Source organism: Microtus oregoni, unplaced genomic scaffold (assembly GCF_018167655.1).
Source record: "Microtus oregoni isolate MIOR12 unplaced genomic scaffold, Mior012 000015F_ref0000493, whole genome shotgun sequence".
In the NCBI taxonomy this organism is placed as follows: domain Eukaryota; kingdom Metazoa; phylum Chordata; class Mammalia; order Rodentia; family Cricetidae; genus Microtus; species Microtus oregoni.
Window position 1 is genome coordinate 34,321,918 of NW_024543074.1, and position 13,846 is coordinate 34,335,763.

General features: G+C 41.9%; 1 protein-coding gene across 1 annotated transcript in view; it reads left to right on the plus strand.

Annotated features, from left to right (window-relative positions):
- LOC121457179 (protoheme IX farnesyltransferase, mitochondrial) overlaps positions 1-13,846 on the plus strand; it is a 108,520-nt gene that overhangs the window by 25,796 nt on the left and 68,878 nt on the right. The window contains exon 4 of the mRNA XM_041665925.1: positions 1,229-1,353. Within this exon, the coding sequence (XP_041521859.1) occupies positions 1,229-1,353 (125 nt within the window). The remainder of the gene's footprint in view (positions 1-1,228; positions 1,354-13,846) is intronic.

Below are 13,846 nucleotides of genomic sequence, written 5' to 3' on the forward strand. Positions count from 1 at the left end.
CCCTCATAGGCTCTTTTTGGCCCCATCAGCTTCTGTAAACCCAAAGAAGGAAACACCAGGGCTCTCCAGGGCAGCAGCCTTGGGAGCATGTGTTGCATGGCTTTGTTTGAAACCTTCTTGGTGGTTATGGTCCTACTGTCTTCCTGTATTCCAGTGGTTCTCAACCTTCTTATTGCTGCGGCCCTTTAATTAAGTTTCTCATGTCATGGTGACCCCTAGTCATAAGATTATTTCATTGATACAACATAACTGTAATTTTATTACTGTTATTAATCATACTGTAAATATCTTCATTTTCTGATAGTCTTAGGGCAACCCATATTAAAGAACTGTTTGACACCTCCCTACCCAAAGGGGTCATGACCCACAGGTTGAAAACCTGCTGCTCTATTCCATTCTGGCCCCAGGAACTTCCTCTGTTGGAGGCAAGGCCTCCATTACCATGATCTGGAGTTCTCTGCAGAATTCAAGCCCTCTCTGTTTGCTGCTATGCAGTTCAGTGACTCACTGCAGTCAGAAAGAACACTGAGCACAGCTTTATCTTTTATAGTTGTTAGCATTGGCATAATATTGCTCACAAATTGGTAGTCCATAAATATTTGTTGAATGAATGAGTGAATGATGAATTTGGAAGACCTGTTTTATTTTCCTTCCCCTGAGTCTAATGGATTTAAAAGAAAATATTTTTATATGATCTATACATATCATTTTTAAAATCAGAAAAATGCAAATTTAAAAAAATTACTAGGGGCTGGAGAGATGGCTCAGAGGTTAAGAGCATTGCCTGCTCTTCCAAAGGTCCTGAGTTCAATTCCCAGCAACCACATGGTGGCTCACAACCATCTGTAATGGGGTCTGGTGCCTGCAAGCATACACACAGACAGAATATTGTATATATAATAAATAAATAAATATTTTTAAAAAAATACATTTTATTGTGTGTGTGTGTGTGCGTGCATGTGCACATATGTATGTTTGTATACGTGCCATGTTGTATATTTGGCTGTCAGAGGACAATTTACAGGAGGTTCTCTCCTACCATGTGGGTTCTAGGTCTGAATTCATTAGGCTTGGTGGCAGGAACTTTTCCCCCTGAAGCCATTTTGCTGGCCCAGAATGTGGATTTTTTAGATATAAGAACATCCACCTGGAGTCTGTAGGATCATCGTCTGCTACAGGTGGGAGACTGGAATCCGGCTTCTGACCAGCATTTCTGTTGCTATTACAGCTCTCGTCGTGAGCACCACTTCAGCAGGCTTTGCACTGGCTCCAGGCCCTTTCGACTGGTCCTGCTTCCTGCTTACTTCCCTTGGAACGGGCCTTGCATCCTGTGCTGCCAACTCCATCAATCAGGTCAGTTCTCCTAGGAACAGGTGATGCTGTTGTCACTTGCTGGCTGGGTTGTGCCTTTGTGTTTGAAGAACTCCCCACCCAGGTCCTATGCCCTGCTGCAGAAGCACCCTGCACCCACAGAGGTGGCCTGGGGAGGACTCTGGTTTAGTTTGGTTTGATTTTGAGGCAAATGATTTTCAGAGTGAGGCAGAGTGTGTACTTGAAGTGGCCAGGATTCGTTGGGCTTAAAAGCATTGAAAACTGCCAGAACTTTGTGTTCTCTTCATTTCAGAAACATTTCCTTGACTTCATTGCAGTTATATGCTGTTGATGTAGTTTTATTTCTTTGTATTTTACTTTTTATTTTATTTGTTTGTCTATGTTTTAGTATGGTCTGGCTATGTCACTGAGGGGGATTTAAACACACTGTACCACTGCCTCTCAAGTGCTGGTACTACAGCAATGTGCCACCGTGCACAGTCTCTGCATTTTAAAACACCACTGCGCAAAATGCAGTATCTTCATGTTTGTTAGTTTAAATTACGTGTAGGTGTATATGTCTGCACGTGTCTATGTGCATGTGAGTGCAGGTGTGAAGGGAAGGCAGCGGCATCACCGTTTGAGGAGCTAGAGTTACGGGTGGTTGTAATCCACCTAACTTGGGTGCTAGGAACTGAATTCAGGTCTCCTGGAATAACAGCATGCACTCTTCTGGACCATTTCTCCAGCCCCAGAGTACTTTAAAGGAACATACCCAGTTTTAAACAAACACACACACACACACACACACACACACACACACACACACACAGAGTTTTCTTGGTATGTACAGCAAGATTAGATCATATAATTAATTGCTACGTGTTTCTAATGGATCGTTTTTCTTCTTGCTATTTTAAGTACCCAGATGATCCTCTGAAATAGTTTTTTCCTTTGCCTGGCCACTGTGGTGTGCTCTGACGTTGTGGTTTTTCATAAGATACTACAGTGAAAAAGCCTTGGCTAAAACTTAAGGAAAACTGTCTCATCCCCAGAACACCCAGAAGGAGCTGGCACAGTTTTCAAATAGGAGCCAGCTTGGATGCTCACAGGACACCACCTAGAAGAAGCTAGTCTGTGGGAGTGTAATTTGATAACGCTTAAAATCGTGTGCTTCCATGATGTTTTGTCCACTGTTGGGAGGATGTTATGCTTTTCAAATAGGATTTCTTATTATTGTTGCTTTTGAGACAGTCTGCTAGCCTGGAACTCACTGTGTAGACCTCACAGAGATCTATTTGTGTCTGCTTCCTGAGTGCTTGTACTGAAGGTTTATGCCACATACATTGGCCTGTTTTTTGTTTGTTTGTTCCGAGACAGGGTTTCTCTGTGTAACAGCCCTAACTGTCCTGGAACTAGCTCTGTAGATCAGGCTGGCCTCGAACTTACAGAAATCCTTCTGCCTCTTTCTCCCGACTGCTGAGACTAAAGGCGTACACCACCACTGCCCAGCTGGCCTGTTATTTTTAATGTCAAACAATTTTATAGCAAGGCCATCATTAGGGAGGCTGTAGTAGTTCTCAAAAACCAGAAACAAAAATGAAGTCTGTAGTGAGGCCGAGGCTCTTTAGTCATGTATGATACTTTCCATGAAGTGGCTCCACTTGGCGTCTGTTTCCCCACTTGTAATCATTACCTATGTGTACCTAAGTTAAAAGGATAAGCCAGGAGAACCTGTCAGTTTCTAGCTTCCCTTTTTAAACTAGGTGCTGCACATATCCTTAAGACTAATTATTGTCTTCTGTTTAACTTGTATAAATTCAAAGAAAATGTTTAATATAAATTTGTGAGAGTTGAGAATAATAAAAACAACTAAAAAAGTATCAGAATATTTATAAATTTCAGAATATTATAAAATATAAAAGTTGTGAGTCAGTGAGATTCTGGCTCAGGGGATAAGGGTGCTAGCCGCCTGCCAGTCCTGATGACCTGAGTTCCACCACCAAGACATCCGTGATGAAGGAGAGAACGGACTTCTGCACGTTTGCTGTCTAACCTCCACGCAGTCACTGAGGGATTCTCATGCACACATAATGAAAATACAATTTTTAAAAATGTTACTTTGACTGGGAGAGCTACTTTCTCACCCACATTTCCTACCTCTTGCCCTCCAAAAATATTAGCTCAATATTTATTTTTTATGAATACATCTCTCTTAGGAGTGGAGGAGATAGTTCAGTTAGTAAAGTACTTGCAAGAGGACCTGTGTTTGATTCCCTGAACATGTGAAAAGAACCAAGTATAATGGCAGGCTTGTAACCCCAGTGCTCGGGAGATGGAAACAGATAGCTGGAATTACGTGGCTGGCCAGCCTAATCCATGTAGCAAGTTACGGGCCAGTGAACAACACTTGAGGTTGGCCTCTGAGTACCATGAATGTGCACACACACACGTGCACACACACACACACACACACACACACACACACACACGGAAAACAACCCTTTTAGCAATCGCAAGGAAGTTTCTGTAGGGGAAAAAGGAGATGGTGTTCATTTATTTAGGCAGAAACTGTTAGGAACTGGGTCCCAGTTGAGAAGTTAGAAGCTTTACAGGATTGAGTTTTAGCTGCTCGGTTTCCAGGTCCATACCTGTGGATTTGCTACAAGGGGTGGATTAGGTTCTGTAAGATTTTTAAGAACATTGAGGAAAGCCACAGACTTCATGATTGGATTCTTTTGGTATCAAGCAATTGCAGTGTCTGTCCCTGTGGTGATTTTCCTTCTCAGTTGGTTTTCCAGCCATGGATCCCTCATGTTGTTGCCCCCATTCCTGGGACATTTTGTCACATTCTTCCCCATGTGTCACTGGGCCTTGCCAGCCCTCTTCAGGGCTGTGAGTGGTGTGTGCTCAGTGAGCGCACGCAGCAGATGGGTTTCCTCTATCTGTTGTGAGCCTTCTTCCGTCTGGCTGGCATCTAGTTGTGTCTGGAGGTGGTGTGCTTAAAGCCTTGTGGTGCTCCTCAGCAAAGTACGTTCTAGTGTTATTAGGGTTTTACCAGCGCCCCAAGCCATAACGTTGGTATCTTATTTTCATTATTATTAGGCAGTCTCAGAAAGTTAAGAAACAAAGGAGTACAGGGCCATTTTACCAGCAGTCTTAAATTGTGTGAGCAGAACAGAACAAGCACAGTAGGCAGCACTAAACGAAGTATTGTTTTTATGTGTCTGTGCACTGTGTGCATGCCTAGTGCCTGTGGAGATGAAAAGAGGGCATCAGATTTTCTGGAACTGGAGTTATAGGCTTGTGAACACCAGGTGGGTGCTGAGAACCAAAACTGGCTCTTCTGCAGCTAGTGCTCTTAAATGCTGAGCCGTCTTTCCGGCCCCTGAACTGGGCTTTGGAATAACAGTTAGGTAAAGATATGTATATTTTTGAATGGTAGTATTCACATTAAAGAGTATGTCAGCTACTCATGGTGTCTAAGGGAGGGGAAAAAAATCTGTCCATATTTATAAAAATATTCAAATAACATCTTATGTATATTTTAAATTTTTATGTGCTTTATTTGAGCTGTTATTCATTTAGCCCTGTTTCTTTTTTGCATCCAGCTTTTGTGATCTCTTTGTGAAAGAAAGAAGTAAAGCTTTGAAAGGCAATTCTTCCATTTGTTTTAAGGAGAGAAAATAAGATTCAGTTTCTGAGTGACAAGGCAGTAAGAGGTACTTAGGAGATGTGTGGAGAACCACGGACACTGACATGCAAAAGCAAAGCTCTAGAGCGTTCTGTAATGTGTATACACACGCCACTCTTAAACCCAGGCGTGGCTTTAAAGTGGGCATGCCTTCAAAGGATGAAAGCAGTGTGTACGTGTTTTCAATTTAACCACTGAAAGACAGCGTGCTATGGATGCCTTTGACTGATCAGCTCATGAGAGAGGACAAACATAGTCAAATAAATTCAAGTAGAATGAATTAGAATTTTAAAAAGTTGTCAGAAAAATTAGAATTATCTTCAGTATTTATTGCAATAAACTGTAATTGGGATTATTTTACTCATTCTGTGTGTACACAATCTCCTCTAGAGTTCTCCCATAATCAACTGCTTGGAGGGTATTAACTGGAAAATTCCATACATAAATAATTCATAAATTTGACATAGCTTATCACATGTTGTTTTAATATTGCTGATGCTACTCTTTTTCTGTACCTAGTTTGTAAATTAATCTTTGTCACAAGTATGTATGTGTGGGGATAAATACCATGTATATAAGGGGCTGGCAAACTCTTAAACATCCAGTAGGCGTCTCAGAATGTCTTCTCCGCAGATAAGGGCAGCCTGCCACACATGGCTTTTTAGGAGCGTTTGTGTCGATAAATGTGTATTCTGTGAGTTTATTTCTGTACACGTTTACTGTAGTAAGTGGAGTGATGACATGGTATCCCACTTCCTGCCTCTGCCTCAGCTTCTACAACCCGTCAATCCTGTTTGCCTCTTATGTCACTCTGCACATGGTTCTCCTTGTCTTTAAGTGACAGGTTTCTAGCCGCAGTTAAAACTTTAACTTTGGAATTAGGATCTTAAGATAATCTATGTTCATGGAGTGCTGAACCGCCCTTTGGAGTAGAAGGCAAGAATTCCTCTTATATTTGTAAAACATTTTGTTTTGCTGGGTTTTTTTTAAGGTAACAGTTAAAATTTTTTTATGAAATGTTTCTTTGGGAATCAGTGACAAAATGTAAGCAAAAATAACAATTTTTAATATAGAGCATATGGTCCATATGTATTTTTCCTGTGAACAAACCCTTGCTGAGAATATACCATGCACATTCTTGCACATCAGTGCACAGTGGAGAATGATTGCAGCATGTGGGTTTGCTTTATTTAACCAAGGGCTCTTCATTGGCTGTTTTAGAGACTCAAATGCTGACCCGAAGTGTCTCACACACACCGTTTTGAAGCAAGGTCTCACTATGCACCCCTATAACTGTGCTGACACTAACTGTGTGGATCATGATGTCCTCCATCTCCCAGAGACCTGCCTCCCCCTGCCTCCCCCTGCCTCCCTCTGCCTCCCTCTGCCTCCCTCTGCCCACAGAGTGCTGGGATCAAAGGCCTGAGCCACCATCCTTCTAATGAACTAAAATTCTTGCAGTTAAATCTTGCTTAGTTTCCTAAAAATGATTTGTTGTATTCAAAGATTTGTTGGTTTTTGTTTAAATAAGAGGCTAAAATAAGAGATTCCTATTTAATGTGTAGGTGGAAATCTAAGCTGAGCGGTCAGTAATTAGAGTCTCTGTCGTGATTTGGGAACTGGTTGGTGGCCTAAAAGAAAAAGCCTGGTGCAATTTGTGGAGGTGTGTGTGTGTGTGTGTGTGTGTGTGTGTGTTTTCATTTTGTTTTGTTTTTCTAATTTTAGTTTTAAATGCTTGACCTAGCTTAGGCATGTTTCTGGTTAGCTCTTTAAATTTACCCGTTTTGCTTTATCTTCATTTTGTCTCGGGATTTTTTACCTTTTCTTTCTTACTTTCTGGCTGTCTGACAGCTGCCTGGCTGCTGGCCCTGAGTGTCTCCTTTCTTCTCTCTTCTCTCATTCTTCTTCATTCTTCTGTGTAAACCTAGATTTCTCTTCCTATTTATTCTTTCTGCCTGCTAGCTGCGCCTATCCTTTCTCTGCCTAGTCATTGGCCATTCAGCTCTTTATTGGGCCAGTCATATGTCTTAGACAGGCAAGGTGAAACAGATACAATACATTTTTACATAATTAAACACATAGCCTTGTTGGATGCAGCATAAACAAAAGCAACACACCTTTACAGAGTTAAGTAATAATTCCGCAGCATAAACAAATGTAACACATCTTTGCCTAGTTAAAATAACATTCTACAACTGCTCACTCTCAGATGTCTTGATTTGTACAAAAAGTTTAGAGTTTTACTGTTCATAACCCACTTAAGCCTTCACTTGTTCACAGCACAATGTAGAAATATGGTTCTGCTACCCTTTCTGTTCACTGGTATGCCCATTGGACTGCAAGCAGCGTAGGTTACCTTGCTGCCCTCGGCTTTGTCTTCAGCGCTTTGTAACTGTGGTCTTAGTTACAGTGTTCCCACGTGCACACACAAACCTTCTTAAGGACTGTTTACAGCTGCTAACTGCTTTGTTATCAGTGAATTGTAAAGTTCTGATAGTGTATTATGTCTGTGTTTACAATATTCTTGGTAAATTGTCTTGATTACTGTGGCACATTGTTCCCCCCCCCCCCCCAGGCGCTCTAGGTGCTCAACCATAAAGATTCAAACTCTTCATATTCAGCCATAAGCCTGTTGGTCCGTTCTCCTTGTGGGAGAACCTGGGTGTTCTTTCTCCATCCGTGTGGCAGTAGTTGCAGCACATCCCTCTCTAACTGTGGTTGCTGGGTACTTGTGCTGCAAACAATTCTTCATTTGCATTATCTTTTTTTAAAGTGTTGGTAACTCCCTTGAACTGAATGATTATGACTTGCATATTTCATCCCTCTCACTCTGCTGAGAGCAGAGGAGGAGGCCAGTAGTGTGCCATTTGGAGACATACAAGGAGGTGAATAGGGAAAAAAGTATAATAATAATTACAGATAGTAACCCTTATTTGGCACTTGCTGTCTGTCAAATAATTTTCTAAGCATATACAAATTAGATTGTATTTGAGTCTATGTTCACAGGATTTCAAAGAAATGCCTCTTGTGAAAGATCAAATGAACGATGAGTGAATTCATAACTTGGATTTGTCTTTTAAAAGAACCATTGATGTTCTCAGAGACTTTATTTTAGAGAAATTATAAGAAAGACATAAAACATAAATAGTCTGAGATCTGAGGAGTAGGTTGTAATTAGAAAGCCAAGTGTGATAAGGAGAGTCATCTTTGGCATCGCGTGTGCCTATGGATGTGGGCAATTTTTATGAAGGAAATGAAAGAGATCAAGAGGTGTGAATAAATAGGGTCAAGAAGAAACATGTTTTTTGTTTGATACTAACAATACTTGAGCGACTTTCATGGCTGAAATGAGGTAAAAAGGAAGGGCTTTGGATAAAGAGTTCTGAATTATAGGGTGGTTAAAAAAAAAGAAAATTCGTAGCCTTTTAAACTCTGAAAGGAGAACCAAGCAAAGTTTTTTTTTCTTGGTGAATATGAGATTAATATCTAATGCCTCTTTGCATTTTCCCCTTTCTCTGATGTCTCTTTTGTTTTGACTGTGCAGTCAGCCCAAAGCAACAGCAATCGTCTTTCATCTTCCATGTTGAACAAAAGCAGTCATAAAGTTTAGTGTTGTAGTCTAGAAGACTTCTGTTAGTGAATGCCAGGGAGAGGGTTTGTTTAACCTAATATGTGCAGGACAGATCAATGAGAAGTAGATTGACTTTGAACTTGCAGTCATTCAGTCTCTGGAGGTCCCAGCTTGTAGGTTATTCAGATAAGCTACTGCAGCACATCAGGTTTGCATAGAGGATCATTGAATGTAGTTGTAGAGTCTCCAACTAAATACGACTTCTAGATATAAGGAAAATGATGAACATTGCTGAACAACGTCAAAAAATTTTTTGAAATGCAGTCTGTTTTTCGGAATTTATATAGCCTAAATGGCCCCTAAATTACATTTGATTCTCCTGTCTAGAATGATCGATCTAAGTGGAATAAGTTTGGCACTGGCATTCATTGTCAAATCATTCCAGGTGAAGTCCTGCCAGCAGACGCAGAGATGATGATTTGAACATGATGTTCGTAGATAGGTTTTTCAAGTACTTTGGAGCCACATCAACTGGTTGTTATTTTATTTGCTTCTTGTGAAGAGTCTGTGAGGTGACTTTACTTCTGTGTTTTAGAAAACGGAAATGAAGCTTGATGATGTTGTTGATCTCACATTTGAAAATGGCCAACCTAGCACTGGGGCCTGTGGACCCACCTCACGGCTTCATTTTCTTAGCAGGTGTCAATCTAGCCACCGCCTTAGAATCAGGCTGTTCTCCTCGGCAAGTCTCGCTGCTCCCAGGATAGCTTACCGCACTGCTGCTGAGTGCTGGAGGTGGAGTCACCCAGCAGGCAGAGTCATGTGTCCGTCCTGAGTGACCAGGAACACTTAGAACAATGAATGTCCAAGCCAGCCCAGTGCGCTCAGTATCAACTGTTACTGCTTTTATTAAAAGAAAGGCTTTCCAGTTTTGATCGCAACCTCCATGCTTCCAGAATCGTCTTTCTTCCAGTTGTCCCCACTTAGACTCTTAGAGAATTGAAAGACACAATGTACTTTTCCTCAGTTTACCAGGGGACGATTTCTCAGTTGTTTGAAATACATGAGATTTTAGAAGTCTTTTCAGATTTTGTTATGTTTGCGTATGTGCGGGGTGTGTGTGTGTGTGGGTGTGTGTGTATGTGTGTTACGATTTCTTGGGGAGGGGCACAAATCAAACATGAAATTTATTAATGCTTCATATGCATCTTATATATTAATCTGAAGATAATTGCAGACAGTTTTTTTGAAATTTTTATATTTTCAGGTGGGTGTGGAATTTTAAAAGTTTCAGCTTTTGGATTAGGGATATACAACTGTACTTGCAAACTATAATATGTATGTATTTATTTCAAGCATGTGCACAATATATGCTTGTTATTCATATGTGACTGAGGGAATAGCTATTATAGAATTATGTATATAGTTTTGGAAAGGTTGATGAAAAAGTAGCTATGGGGGCTGGGTAGAGGGACGGCTCAGTGGTTAAGAGCTAAGAGCGCTTGCTGCTCTTCCTGAGGACCTGAGGTCATTTCCTAGCACCCAGTTGACCAGCTCACAATCTTCTATAACTGAAGCTCCAGGGGATCCGATACCTTCTTCTTGCTTCCGCAGGCATCTGTGCACAAGCAAACACACACACATGCACACACAGAGATGCACATTTTTACACACATACACACATGCATACATATACACGTGCACACACCGTTTGGGTTTTGTTTTTGTTTTGTTTTTTAGGCAGACATTTGGTTGAAGTGTGATGGCAGATGGTAGCCACATGACGTTTGGAGTTAGAATTCCTGGCTTTTGACTGTGTGTGATAAAATCTGCCTTGGGTAGCTTGTTTCCTTCCTGCGTATCTCTCTGTCACCCCCACATAGCCGAGGTCAAGCTGAGGTTCTTGGTGAATATCTTTCTTTCTTTTCCTGATCTTTGGTTGTGTTTTGCCTTTCCTGTCAGCTTGTTCTGAATCCCATTAGCCAGTGGTTCTCTGCTCCCAACCACAGATCCCCCTCCCTGTTTTCTCTATTAGGTTGACTCTTGGTTTACTGATGACTGATGTTGCTGATGGAAAAGCAAGCTGTGTGGCCGATGCCTGGGAGGCTGTGGTCCTTATCACTGACTCACACTCCTTTAGTGGCACACAGCTTTTAAGGTTTCAGTATGTAAAAACCAAAACCAAAGCCCTCGATGCCTCACTGTGTATTTATACTGTCAAAATGGAGTCTCAGAGTTATTCTTACCGCCATACTGAGCCCTAGATGTAGAGAGGAATACGAATCAGGGTGTTGGAGACAGTAGGATAGCCAGTGGAATCTCTCACTCAGGTTACCTTGAGAAGTGTCTCTGATGCTCCTGGCTTGTCCTGGAGGCCCAGGCTGCCCAGGCTGGGCCGGGCAAGCTGTTCAACCTTTACAATGTATGAATGATTTAAGACAGTCTTAAGATTCACATTTTTGTGACTACTCAATCCTGTCTTTCCAATTTTTCCAAGAAGTTTTAGAAAATATTGTCTGGCAAGAAGGGGAAATTACTTACCTGTGTGATTAATCTTAAGGAAAATTTCACTGTGGCATTTCCTTCAGGTCCTATGCCAGATTTCCCCCGGAAGCTCTGATCACAGGGAACAAAAAAAGTCCAAGGATTTGAGTGATGGAATGTGGAGATAGCGTGGAACAAAAGAGAAATTTGGGTGGTTAATAAAATTTTCAAATGCTTATAGCTTAGAGTGTATTTGCGCCTTAAAATATACCATGTAAACTGTTGAAATGCTAAGAAAACAGGCAGTTTTATCTTTTATCCTGACTGAGATTTGCTTAGTAGAGAAAATACATATCTTTTAGCAGGTAAGAAAGAAAAAGTACCATTGACCAGTGTCTAATGTCTTAACATTTTTATTTGCTGAGTAAAATTATGGTTGTTCTCTTAGTGCTTTTATCAAAATATGCATTGCCCTTGGGTGAACAGAATAAAAAGAAGTGCTGTGTACAGATTCCTTAAACAGCTCATGGTAGTTAAGATGGGAAAGGTCCTCCACCTAATGCTATTTATGTCATCTACTAATTTAACATAATGGGATTAAGTAAAACTTCTGACCTTAAAAACATAAACATATCTTAAGGGCAGACTCTCAGTTATTAAAATGCTCATAGAATTGCCAATGAGTATGGAACTGAATTTACTGAGCCTGGATTCTCTCACTTGCTGTTGAGTGACTGACTAACCTAATGGCAAAATAGCATATGTAAGTAAGCACCTAGTTAAATTTGAACATAGAGTTATAGACAGTTCTGCAGTCCCAAGTCTGACGTGTTTTCCCACGAGGGGAAAAATTGCCCATGAGTTTCCAATCATCTCTTCGACTCTGTCGGGTTGCATCCAGGAGCCCCTTTGTAAGCACTCAGTGAACACATGGGCTTTAAGAGTTTCCTTTTGATGCCTTTGAGAGGCAGGAAAATATGACGGTGCTGGTTCTCACACAGAGCTTCATTTATTCTGCTCAGTACAGGCTAAAATGATTGGGGTAGGGAAATCATTGGTCTCCTGCCTTTTCCTGGCCTGTGACTTGGCTAGCACTGGAAGTCGGGGTGTCTTAAGTAGTGGGGGGTACTTAGACTGTTAGCTGCTGTTCAGCACCTCTCCTTCTATAGCTATTGATTGTTTTTGCTAGAGGTAAAGAGATTGTTCCCTCCTTTCCAGGGGATGTGCAATAAAACAATGAAGTGTGCTGGCACTCAGAGAAGCCAGGAAGTGCCTAAGGTGTACAAAGGAAGCCATCAGTGTGGTCATCTCCACCTGGTGGGCCAGGGAAGCTCAGAAATAGGCATTGTATTTGAGGTTGGGTAGGTGTGCTTTTCTAGGGATGCACAGGTAAGGACAGCTTCTAAGGCAGAAGGAACATTGGAGTGAAGACCAGCGATGAGAAGTTTTGTTTACATACAGAAAGAACATTCTGGAAACTACAAACATGGCAGGGCTGCAAAAGCCTGAGGCACAAGGTAGGTACGGTATCTTGAGAGTAGGTGAGAGACACAGCAGGGACAGACCATGGAGAGCCTCGCATGCTAGAGCAGCCGGCTTTACCCAGTGTGCCAGGCCAAGACTGGGAAGTTTAAAGTGGCCCCTAACACCAGTGCCCCTCTGTTCTCTGTGGATAGAAACAAAATCCCCACCATGTGGCTCACTCTTCAGGCCACGCTCTTTCTTTTGCCCGTGACTGTTAGAGTTTCCATGGCACCCACCCAACGGGCACTCTCTACACTCCTCCTCCTTCCAAACACAGTACTCGGGTGGATCCAGGCAGTGCCTAGTGTTATCGTGAAAAGATAAGCCATAAATATAGTAAAAAGAAAATGCCAGGCAGGGATCCATACAATAAATAAATGAAATTGAATCAGGCTGGGCGTTGGCTCAATGGTTAAGAACACTTATCATGCAGAGAGAGGACTTGTTCATTTCCGAGCAACCACATAGCAGCTAACTCATCTGTAACTCCAGGTGCAGCAGATCCAACACCCTCTTTTTTCCTCTGTGGTCACCAGGCATGCACATGGTGCACATACAACATGCAGGCAAAACACATATAAAATAAATGAATCAGCTAAAGTAACAACACCTTGGGGTCCTCAGGAGACATCCCTGACCCAGCCCCCTTTCGTGACCAGCCCCTTCTCACATCAAGCGGTACAACTCTCCTTCAGTTTATAAGCTCGCAAAGCTGGAGCTCTTGACTGCTGCTGTATTCTCCATGTGACTGTGAGCTCAGTGATGGTGGGAACTGTCTGGAACTGTGATTGCTGAGAGGGTCATGCTTCCCTGGCACATGAGATGCTCAGTGACACCTGATGGTTCAGTCAGAGCCAGGCCACCTGGCAGCAAGCCTATACCTGCTGCTTGTTAGCTCTGTGGCTGTGGGCTGTTGACATAACCTTTCTGAACCTGCATTTTTCTCATCTGCAAGTAGATAAGGTTGTTGATGGAATGAACTCAGAATTTTTGATGCCAGGATGTGGTGCTTGTGACCACTTTGGTCTAGGAATTACCACACACACACACACATACACACACACGAGCATTTGAGCTCCTGAAATTCCCTGTCTGCCTAAAATCAGAGCCTCCCAGAGGAGCTCAGTTCTCATGGGTCCCTTCCCCTAACTGTTTCTAATCTCAGTAGAGTTAGCACCACACAGTGACAGCTTTTGGCACACGCCATCCTATCTCCTATTTTCTCCTAAGGGCCCATTTATCTTTCTTCAAATTCATCTCAT